This window comes from Eptatretus burgeri, chromosome 2 (genome assembly GCF_056783735.1).
Source record: "Eptatretus burgeri isolate ZD-2024b chromosome 2, Ebu_testis_v1, whole genome shotgun sequence".
Taxonomy (NCBI): domain Eukaryota; kingdom Metazoa; phylum Chordata; class Myxini; order Myxiniformes; family Myxinidae; genus Eptatretus; species Eptatretus burgeri.
The window spans coordinates 117,341,107-117,362,665 of NC_140962.1; the positions used below are offsets into that span (position 1 = coordinate 117,341,107).

The 21,559-nt window shown below is 33.3% G+C and overlaps 1 protein-coding gene across 6 annotated transcripts in view; it reads right to left on the reverse strand.

Annotated features, from left to right (window-relative positions):
* Positions 1 to 21,559, reverse strand: part of LOC147032905 (dipeptidyl peptidase 4-like) — a 162,731-nt gene that overhangs the window by 18,562 nt on the left and 122,610 nt on the right. For all 6 annotated transcript variants that reach the window (XM_085870929.1, XM_085870931.1, XM_085870926.1 and 3 more), the window contains 3 exons: positions 2,853 to 2,977; positions 2,690 to 2,731; positions 2,292 to 2,390 (listed from right to left, as the gene is read on the reverse strand). In XM_085870929.1, coding sequence (XP_085727055.1) covers positions 2,292 to 2,390; positions 2,690 to 2,731; positions 2,853 to 2,977 — 266 coding nt within the window. The remainder of the gene's footprint in view (positions 1 to 2,291; positions 2,391 to 2,689; positions 2,732 to 2,852; positions 2,978 to 21,559) is intronic.

Below are 21,559 nucleotides of genomic sequence, written 5' to 3' on the forward strand. Positions count from 1 at the left end.
GACATGTACTAAGTTTCAATTTTTTCCATGGAGTGACTTCAGAGATACAGAAGTGCAAAGTTTTTCCTTTTTGTCCAACATGGCTGCCACACCACGTGACCTATGATGTCATAATTATCATTAAAACATTTGACGTAATTGTGTCATTTGAATAAGCGGTTGCAGATAAAACATAGAACATTAGCACGGACAACCCCAAAACATAATGCCCCCAGCAATTTTTTTCAGCAGAGGCACAAAAAGCACATCGGCGAAACAAAAGAAGGGGAGGCATACCTAAAACAAAAGGAAAAAACAATATCCAGAAACGTCTGTCTGAACATTTCTCAAACATTTAATATAGTCTGTCACCCCACATTCATCTCCAAACTCTCTACTTATGACATCCAAGGCTGCGTCCTCTCATGACTTGCTGACTTCCTTCACTCTCGCAGTTGGTACATGGCCCTTAGTGGGATTCTCTCATCTCCTCTCCTTGTTGAGACTTGGGTGCCCCAAGCGTCTTGGGCCAAGTCCTGTTCCTCATTTTCATCAACGATCTTTCTGATTTCTGAACCCTCATCATTTTGCAGATGACTCCACCCTCTGATGTACCATCCCCTCATCTTTTAGATAGGCAGGCAGGAGCCTCTTTGCTCTCTGCAGACATTGATAGAATCAGCAGCTGGTTGAAAGCTTGGAACACGTATTTCAACACTGGCAAATCTCACTGTCTCACTTTGTCTCTCTGAAAGGACTGTATGATGAACCCTCTGATGTACTTTCTTAACAAACCTTCTGAAGAAGTTCAGTCAGTAAAACCTCTGGGCTTCACCATCATCCACAATCTCTCTTGGGCAAACCACATAGCAGAATTGGTGTCCAAAGCCAACTGCCGCCTGGGAATCTTCCATGATGCCCAAGCAAAAGTCTTTCCTTAGCAAATCCAAACTTCTAACAATGTATTTGCCTTCATATGCAGCTCAGTATCCTTTCCACTTTGGGTTGGAGCACCTGCCCAAACACTTGCACCTCTTTGTGCCATGGAGATGAAGGCCCTCAAAGGCATCATGGTACCTCCCATGATGAAATAATGTCTGGGCCTGTTACTGCCCCCCAATCAAAGACAGGCTGCTGCCCGTCTTCTACTACTTCCTCTCTGCTCTTGTACCATCAGCCCTTTCTATGGTCTGTCCACATCAAAGTTTATTTAGGGTACATCAGTTCTGCCAGTAATCCACTTCTGATGAAACTTCAAAATCTAGGCTCACTGCTCACCTCCACTCATCTGTTCCTCTCTTCTTCTTGCATGTTCAACAAAGTTCCTAAGGTTGTTCAAACTCATTATTTTCTAAAGGGCTTCAACCTCCTTGTGCTTCTTCTTCTTCTACCTCTCTCTATTAATTTGCTGTTAGTATATTCCCTTGCTGGTTGTGCCCAATTTTTGCCACACGACTCGACCGTCAAGTCAACCTTGCTCTTCCATGACTCTTGTTCTTGTAGAGAGAGAAAGAGAGAGAAGAGAAAAATAACTGAGCATTAGGTCATCTGGAAAAGGCCTGAGAGAAATGGCGGGAGATAGTGGGAGAGATGGGGCAAATATATTTTGTGCCGTGATTAATAATCCTCCCTGTCTGCAGCAGGGGTCAGTGAACTATTCTCACTGTGGTTGCACATGTAAAGGAGAAAATTGTAAGTCATCTACCCCCCCTCCCCTCACAGAGGGAGGGGGGATTTTTGTGTGGCCATGACCTGACCCAAGGTACCATCAACATGTATGCAAAATTTGGTGGAAATCGGCCCAGCCCTGTTTTTTTCTATGATTTTCAGATGTACATACAAACATACATATATACATGGAGAATTTCCTTATTTAATATAGTAGGATTCTGTGACAATATATGTTCCAGACACTGCTTTTCAATGGCTATCCTTCCATTTGTGTGCAGCACGTGGCTGTTGGTCACATCACTTCAGGTGGCACAGATGTGCTGTTGATGTAGTGTCCCTTATAGGTCATGGTGCACTGTTTATGCAACTCCCTGAATTGAGAAGCGCTCATCCGAGAGTTTATAGTCAGGTCGGGAACTTAACCCAGGCTAGACAGCTCGGAGGCAAATGCATTACCTCTGTGCCATCTTGTCAGACATGAAAATTCCTATTCCATTGGTGTAATGTTGAAAAGTTAATTTATAGGTTATGTCCTTTAGTATGTACATCATCAATGATGTTTGGTTTGGGGCAGTTGCCCCATCATGGTAATTTGTATTGTGCAAAGGCAGTTTCATTTGTTGTGAAAATTTCTTGCTCACCAAAGCCATGCATACGCAGAGAATGATACTTTACTATTGGCATCTGCAGCTCATCCAGTTTCTTTTCAAGCTCTTTGTTGTCTTCAAGGATTTCTAACTCTGTAGGGTGCCAAGAAGAGTTGTGTTAAATACGAGATAACTATGTTTGAACCCAAAGGGTCCACCGACTTACGAGGTTTTTAATTAAAGTGGAATTTTAAAAATGCCCACACCCCTTAGATGATACATGCATTCACCAATGGAACTCACTCTATAAATTCCTTTGACTTTCCCATCATCCCCTTCTCTATTCTTATTATTTATATTCCCTCTCCCCCCTCACCACATTCTCCAGTAACACAGAATAAATAAATATTGTAACCATAATCACACATTGTTCGCGATTTCAGTTGGTTTACCAGAATTTGCATGATGAAGAGTTTCCATTGGTACACCTGGCCCTGAAAAGGCATGCAATAATGAGAACAGGAATTCAGATTTTTTTTTTTTAACATCTTGACATTTTTCTAAAACAGCATGCAATTGTGAAAGTGGGTTACTGGGAAATATTTAAACATATACCTGAACACAAGAGCTTGAAGTATGTTCCTTTGAGGCTAAAGTATGCATTGTAATACTGACAGCGCTTGATCTTTAGATTGCATGTCACACAGCTTATCTTTGGATTCTTGGTGTAGTCAAAAATCCTGCAAATCAAAAGCATCAACACAGTGAGGTCAGTGATCAAGGAATGCGATGCATCTCAGTGGACGTATGTATGTCTCAGTTTGTTGTCACCACATAAGTGATGAATGAGGTCCTTGGGTGCGAGTTTCAGGTTGAGTCAGAATTTTTTCACACTAGCGCCACATCGGAATTTATTTATATATATATATATATATATATATATATATATATATATATATATATATATATTTTACATACATTACAGTACTGTATATACCAGAGTTGATATAGAAGCATTTTTACATTTCTGAAGTTGTTTTTTTTTTTTCTTTTTTTAAATTTATTTATTTATTCTTGTTTATAACATTGTACATCTTGTATTGATAATATTTAGTTCTACAATGTCACTACACAGCTGAAGAGGGATGTTCCATTACATAATCTGAGCTATTTTTGTTATCCATTGTGGGGGAAAAATTTATATTAATGTATTTTAAATTGTAACAAATGGAGTTTCAGAAATGTAACTTTTATGCTGCAAGTTGAATTGGCTGTCATTTCTGGCCAAAAGACTTTTGCCCGAAATGATAAGAAATGTGTTGTTCTGGAGCAGAGTGACCGAGCTGATAAATGAACCTTTGCTTAGAAATGTACGAAGTGGCTTTTCGTCTAAAGGACACATCTACAGTCTGGGTGAATATCCCCCAACCTCTCTCTCATGGAAGTATAAAATATTTTGAAAGGCACATTGTTCTCAGTGCAAGCACGTGAGGAAGCATAGTTTCTCAGTGGCTTGTACTCCTTGGAACTGACCAAGTACCAAGTTAGAATAAAACTCTCTGATGTAATGTAGAAGTGAATTGAATCGGGTTGGTCTAACTGTTAACTAAAGTAAGAATAAATGAAATAGAACCAAATAATATCGCAACAAATGGGGATTCTTAAGTTCATTGTACAAGGGTGAGAAGTGTATGGTGTATAATTAGAAAATAAAATTGTTTCACAAGGAAGGACTTGTGTGGACATCAGTTTTATCAGTGTCGATAGGGTTTTTGTAGGATTTTATAATCAAATCGGACAAACGTTAAACTCTGTCTGAAGTCAAGTAGGATTCCACAATCGGCCAGTTAGAATCCTTCAAGAGGACAACGATCACAACAAGGTGGGTTTAAAAAATCCACATCACCATGTAATTGTCATGTTAATTATGATGACTGTAATGATATACATTTGGTTTGTAATGCTTTCAAAATATTTTACCATTTAATTCAGATGACTTTAATACAACTTTCTCAGGTATACAATCTGATCATGGTATAAATGTTGACCGCATGGAAAAATTGCGATTTGCACCATTTGATCATCACGATTTTGCTAGAAATAAAGAATTAGAATAAGACACAAATTTCTTTTTTGATAACATTGATAAATCACAGTATTATTCTATAAGCAAGTTTTTATATTGTTTTTGTAATGACACCTGCGACTGCGATTTGTTATGTACATTTTAATTCCAGGAATATTTTGAAAATTTTTATGGCATTTTCGATGATTTGAATTTGTTAAATTTTCAATTTGATGTCATAGGCTTTTCTTAAACGTGACTTAAAGAAAACACATGGCTTCCATACATGCCAGGTTATGCATTCTTATGTAAAAATAGATGTGAAAACAGTGGAGGTGTTGTTGCTATGTACATTCACTCTATTCTTTCCCATTCTTCCCTGCAGGCTTTCAAAACAGCTGTTCACCACCACCTCTTATCTTCCCCCATCCAAATCCTCGATCTTTTCTACCCCCGATAATCCACCCAAGCCCACTTCCTTCATTTCTCCTGCTTTCCTTCCTGAAAGTCCCTGAAATGTCCATCTTCTCTTCGCCATGTTCCCTGTCCTATCCCCATCCCTCTCCCTTCCACAATTCACCTAATGTGTCTGTTCCCCACTGTTTTGTCCCTTCCACTCCCGCCCCTCTTGTCTCATGCCTCCTTGCTGTGAGTTGTGTGTTAGCTCTCATATGAGCCTCGACCAAGGTATACAAAAAAAAAAAGAAAAAAAAAAAGCATATTTTAATATGTTGAACATGATGATTTAACATTGAATGAAAATTTATGCGAGTTGTTATTTATTGAGATTTATCAAGACAATGGCAAAAACATTATTGTTGGTGTAATATATTTAGCCCTGAATGTAAATTCTGAAAAATGTGTTCATGCCTTGGGAATTGGGACAATTGGTTGGCATATCTCAAGAATATGTTTTCATTACGGGGGACTTTAATATGATATAAACAATTTAACTCAGTTTTGTGTGAATACTTTATTTAGTAATCATTTTGTCCCCTTGATTATTAGACCTACATGCAGTACAAATACAACAGCCACCTTGTTTGATAATATCACAACAAACCAATGCGATTTATCTACCACCAGTGGCTTACTGTATTGTGATGTTATTGACCATCTACCTGTACTTCAAAGAACATATTTGCTTCATAAAACTATACCTAGTGGAGAAAAAGATAAAAAAATTTAATCAAAGAATTGATTCAGAATGTATTATTCTTTTACAAAATGATTTGAGAAATAGTAATTGGGGTGATATTCACTTATTAGAAGACCCTGATAAAGCATATTTTTTTTATTTGAATCTGAATTGCGTGTCTTGAATGCCAATTTTTTCCCCCATTTTAGACTTAGACTTTATAATTATTAGACTTAGATAATAAAATTAGACTTTATAAAGTATTTCTGCAAAAACCAAAATTTAACGAATCAAAATATAAAAAAACTTTAGAAATAAACCCAGTGCATTAATACATAAAGTAAAACTGAAATATTATGGAAATAAATTCTTTCAATACAAGTCAAATATAAAGTCAACTTGGTCTCTAATAAATACTCTGATTAATAAGAAAAGAAAAGATGACTATAATGAAAACTAATTTTAACGGGTTCATGACGAATAATACACAACAAATACAGCAGCTGATTAATTAATTTTTTTTTTCAACAGGATAGATCCATCGTTAAATAACAGGATTCTACATAGCCAGATTGATTTTGACTATTACCTTCATGCTTTTATCCAAAATTCATTGTACTGTATTTATACCCCACAAGAGAGGTGGAATTTGTAATATTGTTAATTCTTTTCAAAACAACAAAGCCACTGGCTTGGATGGATTTAGCCAGAAGGTGATAAAATCTGTGATGAAACAAATTACTGGGCCAATGTGTCATATTTTTAATTTGTTTTGAACAAAGGGATATTCCCAGATAAATAAAAAATAGTGAGATTTACAGCAGTAACTTGGGGAAATAGTTACAAATTTGGGGAAAAAGAGAACTTACAAATTATAGGCCAATTTCGGTACTTTCTGCATTTTCAAAATTGTTACAATTAATTATATATACAAGATTACTTAAATTTCTAGATAAACAAACTTCTTTGTAAAAATCAATATGGATTCCGAAAAGGCCACTCAACAAGTATGGGTCTGATTTACCTCAGCAACAAAATGATAGATGCTTTTGAAAACCATTGTTATGCGATTGGGGTTTTCATTAATTTATCTAAGGCTTTTGATACTATTAATCATAATATTATGCTGTCAAAATTGTATTATTATGGGATTCGGGGGGTAGCTAATGATTGGTTTACAAGTTATTTAGATGGCCGCATCCAGTGCACAAATTATCAATCTTCTTTATCTGAATTTAAGAAGATTACCTGTGGAGTTCCTCGAGGTTCTCTTCTGGGTCCATTATTGTTTACATTATATACTAGCGGGGTATGCATACACATTGTAATCAATAACGAATTGTGTTTCCCCATTGTCTCAGGTTTCTCACCTGCATTTGTGTTTATTTATATTTTCATTTATGGATGCTTTCCAACAGTTCTGTGATTTTTCCTGATGTATCAGCTTCGATGTCAGTCGGCACGATAAATTACCGTGCTTCCCCATTGTTTGGGGTTGCTCACCTGCATTAATTTTTTTTTCATTTATTACCCTCGCAGAAGGAGAGGATATTGCATTTGGGTCCATTTGTTTCTTTGTCTGTCTGTCTGTCTGTCTGTCTGTCTGTCTGTCTGCTGCACAGAACTTTACTGTTTTTCTCCACAACTGCTTGTCGGAGTGAGACACAATTTTCACCAGAGGAGTGACTACTCATGTAGAATATTTTATTGATAATTATGATGTCATAGGTCATGTGGTGTGGCAGCCATGTTTGGAAAAGGAAAACTTTTGACCTATTTATCTCTGAAACCATGCCAAGGAGAAAATTTAAACTTGACACATGGCAAGTACTCGTCATGGGGAACGTATGGTTTTTGATGACATCATAGGTGCTCTGATCAGTATGAAAATTTTTGAGGGTCATGTGGGGATAAAATGGTCCACAAATTTTTTGATTATGTCATAAGTCACGTGATTTGGCAGCCATATTTTTTTTTTTAAACCTTGAAAAATCTTCTTCTCTGAAGTGGCTGAACAGATTGAGGCGAAACTTTACAAGTATGACCGACTGTCCATGAGGAACAAAAGGTTCACACATACGACTTCATAGGTCACATGGTTTGGCAGCCATATTGGATTTACCCAAAAACCTATAAAAAATATTCTCCAGAACGGCTGGACAGATTGAGGGGAAACTTCACAAAAATGTTACCCAAGCCTTGGGATTACCAGGGTCCCCAGAGTATTCATGAATATTTGATGTTACATGGTCTGGCAGCAATATTGGATTGAGGGAAAATCTTTAAAAAAAAACTTCTTTCTCTTGAACTGCTTCATCAATCGACGTGAAACTTCACAATTATGATCTAGTAATATTGGGGAATATATGTTTTTAATTTGATTGGACACATGGTCTTGCAGCCAGAATTATGCAATCTTTTTGATCTGGGACCTTTTTGATTTTTTGAAATATTGTTAATTTTTATTGAAGAAAGCTCACTTGGCTATTCCTGGATGGGTTTGAGGGTAGAGAAATAGCAGCTGAAATGTGAATCCTATCCAGGTTCGTTCTGATGATTTCATCTTTGCTTTTTGCTTGTTTAGATTCCTTCTGATTCCTCCTATGCAGGACTGTACCTCTTTAGTCTCCAATTTGATTTGAATTGAATTTACTTCAATCCCATTCTAAATTTGATTGAATAATAATAAACATCATGGGTCAGGGTCAGCTGTCTGATCAAAGTGGGATTGCATCAAAGTGGGATGTTCTGGTACCCGGTCATCACTGCTATCAGTTATAAAGTGGCAGTTCTATTTATGTCTCTTATTAATTACGTAACACACCAGTGCACAAACACCACACAAAAAAGTCCTGGCGAGGGTCTGCAATCTCTGATTGCTCTTTTTCTTGTTTTATTATTTATTTATATTTTCATTTTTAGATGCTTTCCAATGGTTCTGTGATTTTTCCCAGTGTTTCGGCTTCGATGTCTGTGGCACACAAAATTTCAGCTTTCGACATCACCCGGAAAGAACCGAACATTAATATCAGTCAGTCAGTGAGTCAGTCAGTCAGCAGTAGATGATAAATGGGGTTTCTGGGATGCCCATTCAAACGAATGGGGGGAAAGGGAAAAAACGTTCTGACCCAAGCCCCAAAAGCTCAAAATAAGAGACTCATTTTCTCCCCACCTATCCCATTCCCTCCCATACAAGCAAATATAAAATTGAGACTATGAAAGATTGAGACTTACTGATTAAAGCACTTGTTCCCTTTCATATTTTCATTCCACTCAAAGAGCAAACCAACGAATATTTGTCCATGTTCTCCTTTAGGAAATAACTTAATTTTCTAATAACATCCATTTCCATCGAGTATATTCACCAAGAATAACTCTGGAACTTGATTCTTGGTTTAAGTGTCTTTGTTGAGCAGAAATTAAATGATAAACATCTCTTAATGCTCTTATTTGACCACCTCCTGAGCCACATATCATTTTGAAATTGTAGTAAATTGTTTTTCCATTGTTCAATTGATAACCATCAAAGTTTTCAGTTCATTCAAGGATATATATATTTTTTTCTTTACATCCTCCAACTTATTTGTAATTAAATTTATCCGCTTATTTGTTTTATCTACTTTTACCCTGGTTATTTCTTCAATCAGACTTATTTGATATTTCTCACATTCTTTATGTTTCCCATTTAAATACCAAGGCTGATTACATCTCCACTCTTTGGTTTGGTTATTGCTTGGTTCTATCATTTATAAATCTGTAAAAAGACAGCAGTAGCCTGTTAAAATTCCCAACCCAATATCTTAACACTTATACTTATAACCACAAGGGAGACTATTGATTCCATTCTCAAAAATATATTTTTTTATCATCGAAAGCTCCTAATGCTTTCTTATTTATCTCTTCTGTATATAATTGATGTTTATAACTTCTTATTGTATTCATTTTTCTGTACTCTTTCTTCTTTAAGGTAAAACAGTTGTAATAATGTTTAAAGTTTATTGTTTCCTGGATTATATTTTTCTTTATTCCCTTGAGCTTCTTATCACACCATTCAATGTTATTATTATCAATATATGTGAAAGCATAAGACTTTGATCTCAATCCTATAAATTCACGCATGACCTTCCCACCCAATTCATCTTAAAACTTACCAATAACCGTCTTATTCTTTGATGAAAACAACACATCACCTGACTTATAATTACTTGTATCATATATATCAATATTATCAATCATATCCTCATATACATCACTTGTCTTAATTTCTAATATAAAACTATCTGTTTCCATATATAACAATGACACATTATCCTTAGACTTTGATTTAAAATTATTATAGTAAGAGTCATACATTAACGACTTTGACAAGTCAAGAATTGATGTTCCTAAATAAATAGGTTTATCCATTTCAATACTCTCTTTTTTCAAAATGAATAACACAAAAGTTCTCTGAAAACACCTCGGCTTGCTCAAAACTTGGTCTATTAATTAACTTTGAAGCCTGTTTCCAAGATGTAGCAAGTCTTATGTTTTGTCGATTCTGAACATTTTCTATAGTCTTTCCAAATACAGCATTATTCATTAATTTATGAAAGTCCTTCTCAAAATCTGTTTTTGCTTCTGTTCTCCTTTTTGTATTAAAATCAATATACTTCTTTAACCAATGATTTTGTTTAAATTTCAAAATGCTATGAATTTCCTCACTCTCAACCCAGCAGATAAATATTGTCTCAAGTTCCTTTGATGCAAAACATAACTTTCTTTATCATTTAATGTAGTTAGTAGTTTTTCTGGAGATTTACCTTTTATATTGAATGACTGTTGGTAATCACTTAAACATTCTTTTTTTGGACTTTATTAGGGGCATAAGGTAGGTCTTCATGTTTGTGATGAAGTTCTTCTGGATATTTTAAATCAACCTCAAAATAATATCAAACTTCAGCTTCATCCAATTATTTTTGAGAGGAGACAACAATGTATTGTAAAACATTTTCATAATGTTTTTCTTGAACCCATTTAAGTTTTCCATAAGGTAAAGATTGAGACATAGCCCACCCATACAAATTGTTAGCATCATAATGCATCAGGTAAGAGTTGTTCTCATTCTTATTATAATCAGGAAGATATTTGTTATTTGCTTTAGCATATCTCTTGGAACACACTTGAGATATTCCTCCTCTTTTAGCCTTCTCCATCAATAAAAGCATATCTATATCACTGATTAATTCCAAATTCTGTTTTGTCATTTTTAACATAGCACTCCAAGCCAAACCCGGGGCTGTGTAATAGTGAGCGGGGTCTAATCCATAATAATTTTTATTAAGACAGAGTGTTCTAAAAGTTTCAAACACATCAGCCAATAATACATGTTTCAAGATACAACTCATGATATTCTCCAAGACTCTTTATAATAAACTTGTCCCAAATCTTTTTTGCTTGTGTATAATCTCTATCAGAAATATGAGTTTTATTCAACTTGCTATAGAAACTTTCCCTTGAAGGAAGTTGTGTTTCTTTAAACTTCTCAAATGAATCCATGTAGTCATATGGATATATTCCCTTTTGTGATAAGAGATCAATCTCTTCTTGATTTGAGAAATGTGATTTAAGATTCGGTAAGTTTTTAATATTTGATGCTAAGTTAGAAAATGGACTTGCCATAAACTTGAATGCATCAAGAAATCTGATATGGGTTATGGGGGATGTATGAATTGTTTTTGTGAATGAGATGTATTTTTGATCTGTGTTAGGAATGGCAGAAATATCTCCAGATGTCTTTGAAAGTTCATTTATAAATAGATGTGTGTTAAAGTGAGCGTTGTTGTGAAGAACGACAGGAATAATGTTTGGGGGCTTGTAATTAAGATTACAACAGGAATGAGCTCGACCTCTATATTTTCCAGAAAGATGACAATGATGCATAACTTTGACCTCTCCCTCAATTTTCTCCTCACAAATATGACAGATACTGTTCTTTCTAAATTCCTTTTTCTCTCCCTTTGTTAATGACATTGGTTTATAGGTTTTAACCATTATTGCTCTTAGTCTTATACAGTCTTTTTCTATCATCTTACAAACTCCTCTGAGGCATATTCTCCTCTATAAAGTTCTAACTTGTATTCATCACCAAAAGATGATTTGATATAATAACAGAAACCACAAGGAGTATTTTTTTGATATTTATTTGTGTGCGATTCATTTGGATTTGGAGAAACAGTATCTATGTTTTCAAGGATACTTTCAAAATCAGCATATATCACAAATGGATGTTTTATAGATTTGTTGAAATCTTTGAATGATATGTTTGAACCTACTTTTGGTAAATTGATTAGGTTGATTTATGATTATGACAATATTTCGAATGTTGATTTAATCGTTCTTTTGTATGAAAGGAGTTGAGACATCTCTTACAAGGATACGTTTTACATTTTCTCTTGTATAGTTGTAATTTGGTTAATCTTGAGAAATTTTTCATGAAAGCATAATGCGATTTTTTCGTTTGAAGTAAAGTAAAGAAGGTCAATGTGTTTCATCATTTTTATAGTTGTCTGAAAATTTGAATATCTGAACTTTGTTTGTATCTGTTAATCAATATACATTAACAGATAGATTATTCATTTTCACAAATTGAGGAATATCTCTCAATGACATTGGAAACTTTAAATCTTTAACATGTAATGTATTCTCATATTTCTTATAATGTTCAACCCTGTCAGGTTTCCATTGTGGAGGATGTAATGAGCAAGAACAGACCATAGAAAACATTTATTATCTTTGTTTTGAATATTAACAACCGCTTTCCTAAGTTTTATCTCTTTTGGGAAATCAATATAAGAAGAAGCTTGAAGATGATCTGATTTTAAGATGTGTATATCTAAAAAGATTATTTTTGTAATAGCAAATCCACTACGTACTACAGTGTTATCAACATATTGTTCTTGTCTCTGGAGTTCATCATAAACATCACATCTTACAAAATCTTGAAATGATGAGATAAAGTCAGGGTTTGTCCTCATCTCAGGAGTAGTTTCATCACCTTCTCTGACCATATTCAATTTTACTCCCATATAAAACTTAAAAGTTTTCCTTTCACTTAATGTATTTTTAATTATAGTTTCAATACTTTGTTTAACCATATCAACAGCTTCAATGATTGAAGATGGTCCAGGGTCTTGAAAGCAAAACAATCTTATTTTTATATGCCCTTTAAATGCCCCATCAGTGTTTTCAATGGAGAATTTAGTGGCACCTTCCCTTTCTTCATTGTTCTTGTGTTTGTATGATTGAAGGTGTTTATTATAAAAAAAAATTTTTAAAGAATATAATTATCACATCTATCACAATGTTTTGTTTCTTGGTCAAGTGGAGATATTTCTCTGAAAAGATTGAATGTGTGTTTGTTGGTTTGAGGGTGTTATTTTATAACATATATATTCATGATTACAAACATCGCAGTACATTGTATTCATCATATTTATATAACAAAACTTTGCTTAAAATAAAATTTTCTTGATGAAAATTCCGTTTAATTTATAGCTGAATCTGTGCTTAAAACCATTTCATCCTCCAACATTTTTCACTTTATAAATACAATGTATCAAGACAGAAAAGACAAGTTTCAATCAATCTCTTCATTTGTAAAAGAAACTGAGAAATATGTCGAGGATATAAAATTGAATAAAGATAAATATAACAACTATTGTATAAAAACAATTATGGTGAATAATATGAGTTCTTCAATTTCCTTCAGTGGAAGGGTGAGTAGTGTATCTGGAAGAACATCAATTAAAGTAGCTCCAACAAAAGTATCTCCTCTCCTGGCAATATATTCAAAACTAGAAAAAGCAATGAAACAAGAAAAAGTATCAAAAAAGAAAAACCTTATGGATGAAGCTTTAGAAAGAAAAGATAAGACCATCTGTAATATGCAAGGAGAAATTTGTATTTTTTTCAACAACACTAAAGATTTAAATCTTGATGAAATAAAGGATGTTAATATATCAGGTGAAATGACATTTCGTTTAGTCGTAGTTAAGGAACATTTTAAAATTACCTTCAATATAAAAAATGTAGAGTTGAATCTGTTAATGAAAAAAAGTATATAGATATAGATGGTAATGTTTTTTTCTACTAATTAAATATGAATCATTATTCAACTGAAGATTTTGAAGATTATGAGAGTGACGATAATATCTCTGTCGGAACAGAAGACAGTCATGATACCGAGAGTTTGTGTTCAAACGATAGTTATGAAAGTAGTTTTATAGATTATTGTGAAAGCACCAATGAAAGTACCGAAGATGATACCGAAGATGAATTTTATTTGAAGTAAAGTTTTACTTTATAAATATGAATAGTTTACTAGATTTTGAGCCTCTTGAATCATCTGATTCTCCACATGACAAATTTGAGAATTGTCCTGTGTGTGAAAGATGGGGATTAAACACAGAGTCAAAACCCTATAAACAATATATATTCTGTGATTATCTTCTACTTAATGATAATAAAAATATAAAAAGGAATACAGTATAGTTCTTTGAGATTTACACCAAAAATGAATTACTTTACAAGATTGATTCGAGAAATGAATGTAAAGTATGAGGGTGATAATACACCTTTTCTTACAAGAGAAGAGACTGAACAAATGATGACCATGTTTTGTGGATTGATGATTTATATTATTAACGATTGTCATTTTCAGGGAAATATCAACACAAGATATTGTATAAATAAAATAATGGATTATCTTGAAATTAAACCTGAACTTAGGATAAAACATGGAGTTTCTAAAAAAGCCAATAAAAAATTAAATAACCTGTTTTCCAAATTTATAAATGAATGATTTTTTTTACCCATTTGGGAAAATAAGATAAAATGTAACAACCATAAAAATCTTCCAAATTCATTAAGATGTCTCCTAGTTGGTTCAAGCAGGTGTGGAAAAACCTGCTTACTTTTAAAGGTGCTCCTCACTCCCAACTTTTTAGATTATGATAATTTAATAATTTTCCCAAAGTCAAGTTTTCAACCTTAGTATCAACTACTCTCACAAGGTTTTAATGCTGGTCTTCAAAAAGAAGATATAATCGGTTTATTTAAACTTCAAGACAAACTAAATGATAACAACATTGAAGATATAATACAACTATTTTGTGATACACAGAGATATAAAAATAAATCAAAGCTGATAACTTGTATTCTTAGTGATAATATGGATGATATACCTTCTCCCCAAGATTAGGATAAATCAAAAAAGAACCTTCTTATCTTTGATGATTGTGTTAATGAGAGAAACCAAATGGTAATGGATAGCTACTACACAAGAGGGAGACATTGTTTTTGTAATTGTATTGATCTTAGTCAATCATACTTTCAACTCCCTCATCCCTCAATAAGAAACAATGCTAATACTTTTATTTTATTCAAGTTAAATTCAATAGACATCAACAATTTTTGGAGAGACAATTATTCTACATTATGTCGTGAAAATAAATTTGGGGATTATATGAAGCACACGACTGAAAAATATAAATATATTGTTGTGAAACAAGATGAGTTATTAAGAGATACATTTTTTATTTTAAAACAATAACATATATAAATGGCAACTATTATTATAAATCTTGTGGGTAAATCTGCTTCTGGAAAAAAAAAAAAAACTTTCATATATCAAGGTTCTTGAATAGTACAAATGAAAATATTCTAAATTTTCTAAAAAGACCACCATGTGATTTGTATTGTATCTACAACAACCAGAGCAATGTGACCAGGAGAAGTAGAAGGTGAAGATTATTACTATATTTCAGAAGAGGAACATATGCGATGGAGGAATGAAGGTCAAATATTTGAGGAGGTTTCTCTTGGTATAACAAAATATTCACATTGTAAGAGTGAGTGAAAAAAAACTAAGATCTGGTGGCCTTGGGATATTAGAAACTAATCCAGAAGGAACAAGACAAATTATTAAGCATCTGAGTGGTGATGGAGTTAAGATTTTATCGTTTGGAAAAATAAGGAAGATAGAGTTTATATTGATCTGCTGGACTCTCTTAATTATAGGGTTAGTCTATCTGGTAAAAGTAGGAAGAATGAGAAGGAGAAACACATTATTCAGGCTTTAAGTAGGCTTGGTTCAGGTGTTAGTTTTCTTCCAAATGACCCATCACAATTAGTTAATGGACTGTTATTGCTGTTAGGTAGTAAGAAGGCTGGAAATAACAATTGTTTTAATGAAGCATCACTCATTTTAGACCAGTTGATGAACATGAAAATAATTAATAAATGTCAATACAAAGACATTTTATCCCATATTAAATAAGATGAGACGCACAATCCTTCGTTTTAATTACACAACAAGCGACCACACATCTTAATTTCCATAGCCACTACAACTTGACACAACAAAAGAATATGAGGCGTCTTTATTGTCCATGGAAACTTATAATACCTTGTTTAATATCACCGAGAAAAATGACAAGTTTAGTTATAATCCAGGAAGTGGATAAAAAATGATAACAGTTTCACCAGCATATGAGATTTCTCAAATATCTTCCGAAATTGCTCACTTTATGAAAGAACAGGGTGATGAACCAAAAAAATATTGTTATAGATATTCAAAACATTCTTCAAAATCAACGATTAAACTTAAAAATAACTTCAAGGTTGATTTCACAATTGATAATTCATTTAGAGAGTTATTGGGTTTCTCCCCAAAAAAGATTGAAACTAATGGGACGTTTTACAGTGATAATGTCATTCAAATATCCTCAGGCATAAATTCGGCATTAATCCACTGTGATGTGATTGATGGTGCTTATAATGATGGAATAACAACAAATACAATATTTTCATTCAGCGCATATTCAACCCCAATTGGATATAAATTCAATATGGAACCCAAAATCTGGTTTATCTACTTGTGTCAGGAAAAACCATACACAGAAGTAAATTTTAGGATAACCGACCAAGATAATCACATGATTTATTTTAATGGAGAAATTATATCCATCATAATTCACCTACGTGAAGTTTTCCAATAAATAAATACGATGGTTATTGTGAGGAAATACGAGTTGGGAAAATATATAATAATTACAGGGGATGGGATGTTCCTTTCCCCATACTACAAGGGTGAAGGTATGCATCTTGGTAGAGGATACTATAAACATAAGAGACAAAGGGGTGGAGGACATCAATCTAGAAAAAAAGGAGATGGGATAATTGATACTCTGATGGGTATAGGTCCAACTATTCTTCAACATAAAGACATAATTGGTTCAACTGCTTCTGCTGTGGGAAATGTCGCAGGTGCAAAAAGAGTATAAAAGATGCCCAAAAGGAATCTCATAAATTGCAGGCAATAAAAGAAATTAAGAAAGGCAAAACTCAGTTGTCTCCCCAAGAATGACAAAATAATTCAAATACTTGGGTCAGGGTTTCAAAAGTTTAAACATCTTTTTTCCAAAATAAATACAAGTATGGAAGCAATTGATAGTATCTATGATTTGGATGATACCATTGTCATCTCAAACTCTACTAAAAAAGAAGACTACTTCAAGGTAAATGCCATAACTGGAACACAAATGGAACAAAAAGTTTTGAAATAATTAATCAACAAACTTATTTGAATCTCGCCGAAAGTTTATTGTGTAAATTTACATTCACTAAGGCTGCGAATACCACAAACGCTACACTCGTAAATAATTTCTTTTGGAAAATGTTTGATAGTGTTAGTTTGTATATTGGAACTCAAGAAGTTGAAGCGGTTGATTATGTCTCTGCTGCATCTGAAATGATGAAATTTACATGATATTCATTTCGTGATAGAATGGGAAAGGGAGCTGTCGAACGTTTTCTTCCTGATATGGCAACGGGAACAAACACCGACCCTGGATATAGTCAAACAAAAGGAATGTATAATGATGATACAAAAGCAGGGAATAGTTTTACTGTGGCAGTTCCTCTTAAAGGTATATTTGGATTTTGTGATTATGATAAAGTTCTGTATGGTCTTAAAATTACATTTCAACTGCAAAGGAATGATAATGAAAATAGATTACTTTTTGGTGTTGGTAATGCTTTTGCCGCTCAGAATAAATTTCTAATTGATGAAATTAGTTGGTATATTAGTGAATATACTCCTAATCTTAAAACAGAAGAGATGTTGAATAGAAGACTTAATTCAAAGAAACCACTCAATGTATCATACCTTAAAAGAAGATGCCGATACGTTAAACTGAACCAAACCACTTACATGTGGAATTTGGGTGTTCTGGAAGGAAAGCTACGATATCTGTGGCTCATTTAAAAAAAAAAAACAGATGGTGATACTGCTACTGATAAGAATAATGCATTGAGTGATAATGCTAAGGTGAAACAACTTCGCGTTTCTCCAGATGGAACATTTTATCCACGAGATAGATTGGAAATTAATTGGGAAAAAAAATGATTATGCTGAAGCATACAAGTCTTACCAAAAGGTGTGTGAAAGCAATGGAAATAAAGAACACATTTTGGATATGACAGCGTTTAAAAGTCTGTATACAATCTATGCGATTAACCTGAGTGCTCAAACGGCAACTATAAAGTCTAATTGAGTGGATACTTCCCTATACATTGAAAGAGGAGAGAGTGAAGAAGTTGATTCATATTGTTTGCTTTTTAAAGAAACAGAATTACAGATTAATACAGATAATGGTGTTATGATTAGTCTCATATAATTTTTTGATAAATACATGAGAAGTAAAGTGCCAACTGGGGTATATGTTAATCAAATCAATCTTCATAAACTATCATCTTGCGTTCAAAATCAAAAGCCTTGTATGATTAACGTTAATATAATTCAGAGAAAAGAAGCAGTAAGAATTGATGTTTTGCTCACAAGAGAACAGGTGAAAATCTTGAATGATACTGGCTCACTTAAAATTAAAATGACAAAACCAATGTTGAAGAAATATTCAATAAGAGATGAGTGGACGATTTCTCCCATTTCTAATTCCTTTATTTGCAGGTTTAAGTGCGGCTGGAGCATTGACGGGTGGTATTTCAACAGCGGTGAAAACTGCCAACGAAAAGAAGGCTCAACTCCGGGCTCAAAAAGAGTTGGAAATTCATTACAAAGAGTTGGAGAAACAAATTAGTGGAAGTGGTGTAATTGTAGATTTTGCTGAAAAACTTTGAAAATTTACCTGATAAAGCAAGATTGTTAGTTGGAGATGTGCTTTCTTCTATCACACAAGCAGGTGTAAAATTAACGAAAAGGGGTAATGGATTATATCTTTCTAATAAATAAATGAGCATTGATGAGTGGTTTAAAGAATTTGGAAAGAATACAACATCAAATTTAGAACTTATCAAATATTTTAAGAAATTAAAAATTCATAATGTTGTTATTTGTATGAGAGATGAATTAACAAACGTGTCAAAACATACAAATAATATTATTATGAACTGGGAAGATAATAATGTGAACGGTTCTCATTGGGTTTGTATTTTTAATAGTCAAGCCAAATATTATTTTGATAGTTATGGTCTTCCACCACCTGTTGAAGTAATAAAATTCTTACAGAATGGTGTTTATCAACCATTTCAAGTCCAATAATTAAATTCCAAGTGTTGTGGTCAATTATGTCTACATGTGTTATTTCAAGTCAACAAAAAATAAAAAAAAATTATGACTATTTTTGATCCAATATAAATAACTGATGTTGGTAAAGATGGTTCTATCTTTGGTGTATCCCAAGAACTGGATATTGATTTATCAAATTATTACACAAAGGCACAGACTGAACGACAGAAATATAGTATAGCAAAAAATATTAATATGAAAAATGTTTATAAATTAATAAAGTATCCAAGCCCGATTGATGCGAATGACTTGGTGAGATTAAGTGATTAATCACAATATATATCCTTAAATAAAACGGCACGTTTTGTTGAACACGTAGAATTTACAACCACAACAACTGGTTCAACAAACCATACACCTTTTCTTATTAAACTCAATTATCTGCTTAGTCTTGAATTTTATAAAGAAGGAAGTATAGTTAATATGAAAATAGTGAAATGGAGGTATAATATGTGATTTAGGATATAATTGGTGTTTTTCATTCAACCTAGAAGACCTACACAATTTTTATCAGTCTTGTAAAGAAGAATATTATCCTCTTGGTAAGAATCAGGAGATATGTGGAAGCACAATTAGCAAACAACAAATACACGATTTCAGGAAAAGGAAATGATATGATGGTGAAGCAAGTTTATATGACAAAGAAGGAAGAAAATTGGATAATTTTCCAAAGTCGAGGAATACAAACTGATTTAACAACAGGAAGATGGGGGTGGTATTACCAGTGTGACCACTCCTCATTTTCATAAATGCCAAGGTGAGTCAATGAAAAAAGCCAAGAATTCACAAGGTTTCGGAAAAGCGATGATAATAGAAAACCTAGATGCCAAGAAAACCTATAGAAAACCAAGATACTAAGGTGAACAGCGAATAGCCAAGACGTTGTGAAAAAAGCCAAGGAGTGGTCACACTGGGTATTACGTGTCATCATATTAATCTGTCATATATTTCTGATACATAAATGACAGCAAAAAGGCTTCAAGAAAATTACAATTTTTGCATTCAAGGATACCTATAAGAAAAGGGTGTTAGATTTTACATTCCTTATGAATTGGAACATAGACACGGGCATTTTTCAATTAAGAACTTGCCTTATACTGATATTATAAAACCCACAAATAGAGATTTGATTAAAATATTAAATAAAAATGAACTTCTAAAGGTGATGAAATATAAAACTCTTTAAGAAATCATTAACAAATCTTATTGGTTTCCTATTATGAGAAAAATAATTGTGGATTCAAGAGTATTGCAGAATCCAGATGAATATATGTATGATATTCTATGGGGTGAAAGTGGTTCAAGGACAGTAAGGGATGAGGAAGGAGTTGAAGAAACTGAGACAAGAGAGAAGGAGGAGAGGGAGAAGAGAGAGGAGGAGGAGAGTGAGAAGGAGTAAAGAGAGAGAATAAATAAATATAAAAAATATGGAAACCAGTGAAATTATAAAAAGATCAAAGGTATTACAGAAAATAAATCAATCTCAACGCAGCGAGGAGGAAAACAAAGAATTGGCAATTCTATTAGAAATATATGCGTCAAGACTATTAATATCAGTTTCAGGGAGAAGATTTAAATGAGAAAGTGGAGATAAAGAAGGGAAAGAAGGAAAAGATTATATTATTGATGATGTTGGTGTAATTGACTTTGATTAAAGTTTTACTTTTTTTTCTTAAATAAATGGAGGAGAGAGTGAAGACATTTCTCAGGATTATTTATGTTTTAAAAATTAAGATTCAAATGTGCATGTTGGAAACTAAAAAGGTTTTCCCACACTGTTGTAATTTTCCACATAAATAAATGAGTTATTGTCTCAAATGTAAAAAGAAAACTGAGAGTAAAAATATCTCATATGTTAAAAGTTAAAATAATAGGGTTATACAGAAAGGTACATGTTCGGTGTGTGGGTCAAAAAAGAGTGAATTCATCACCAAACACAAACGAGGGGGAGATATACAAAAGTTTTTTTTTTATCAGGAAGTAAATTTACAACAACTGGAATACCAGGGGAATTACATCTACCAGGGTATTCTTTCTGTGGTCCAGGAACAAACTTGAATAAAAGATTAGATGAGGCTGACAATCATAAACTGTGGAGCAAACCTATCAATAGGGTTGATGAAGTGTGCATGAAGCATGATATTGATTATGGGAATAACACTACGTTGGAAGAAACGCATGAAGCCGGTAGAGAAATATTGTATAATTTGTCTCTGATACAAAATCCAACCTTGAGAGAAAAAGTTGATAGGTTCGTCGTGAAGAAGATGATCAGTGCTAAATTGAAACTTGGACTTGGAGATTCAAAAAACTTATGGGCTCTAATGATGTCATTAAGATTGAAGAGCAATTAGCTGATGAATTACATAAATCAATAACCACAAAGTTTCATCGAAGGAAGGTTTATTCCAAGGAAGTTGATTATATCTGGTCCGCTGATTTGATTGAACTCAATAATGATAAGGGGTACAAGTACGCTTTAACCGTTATTG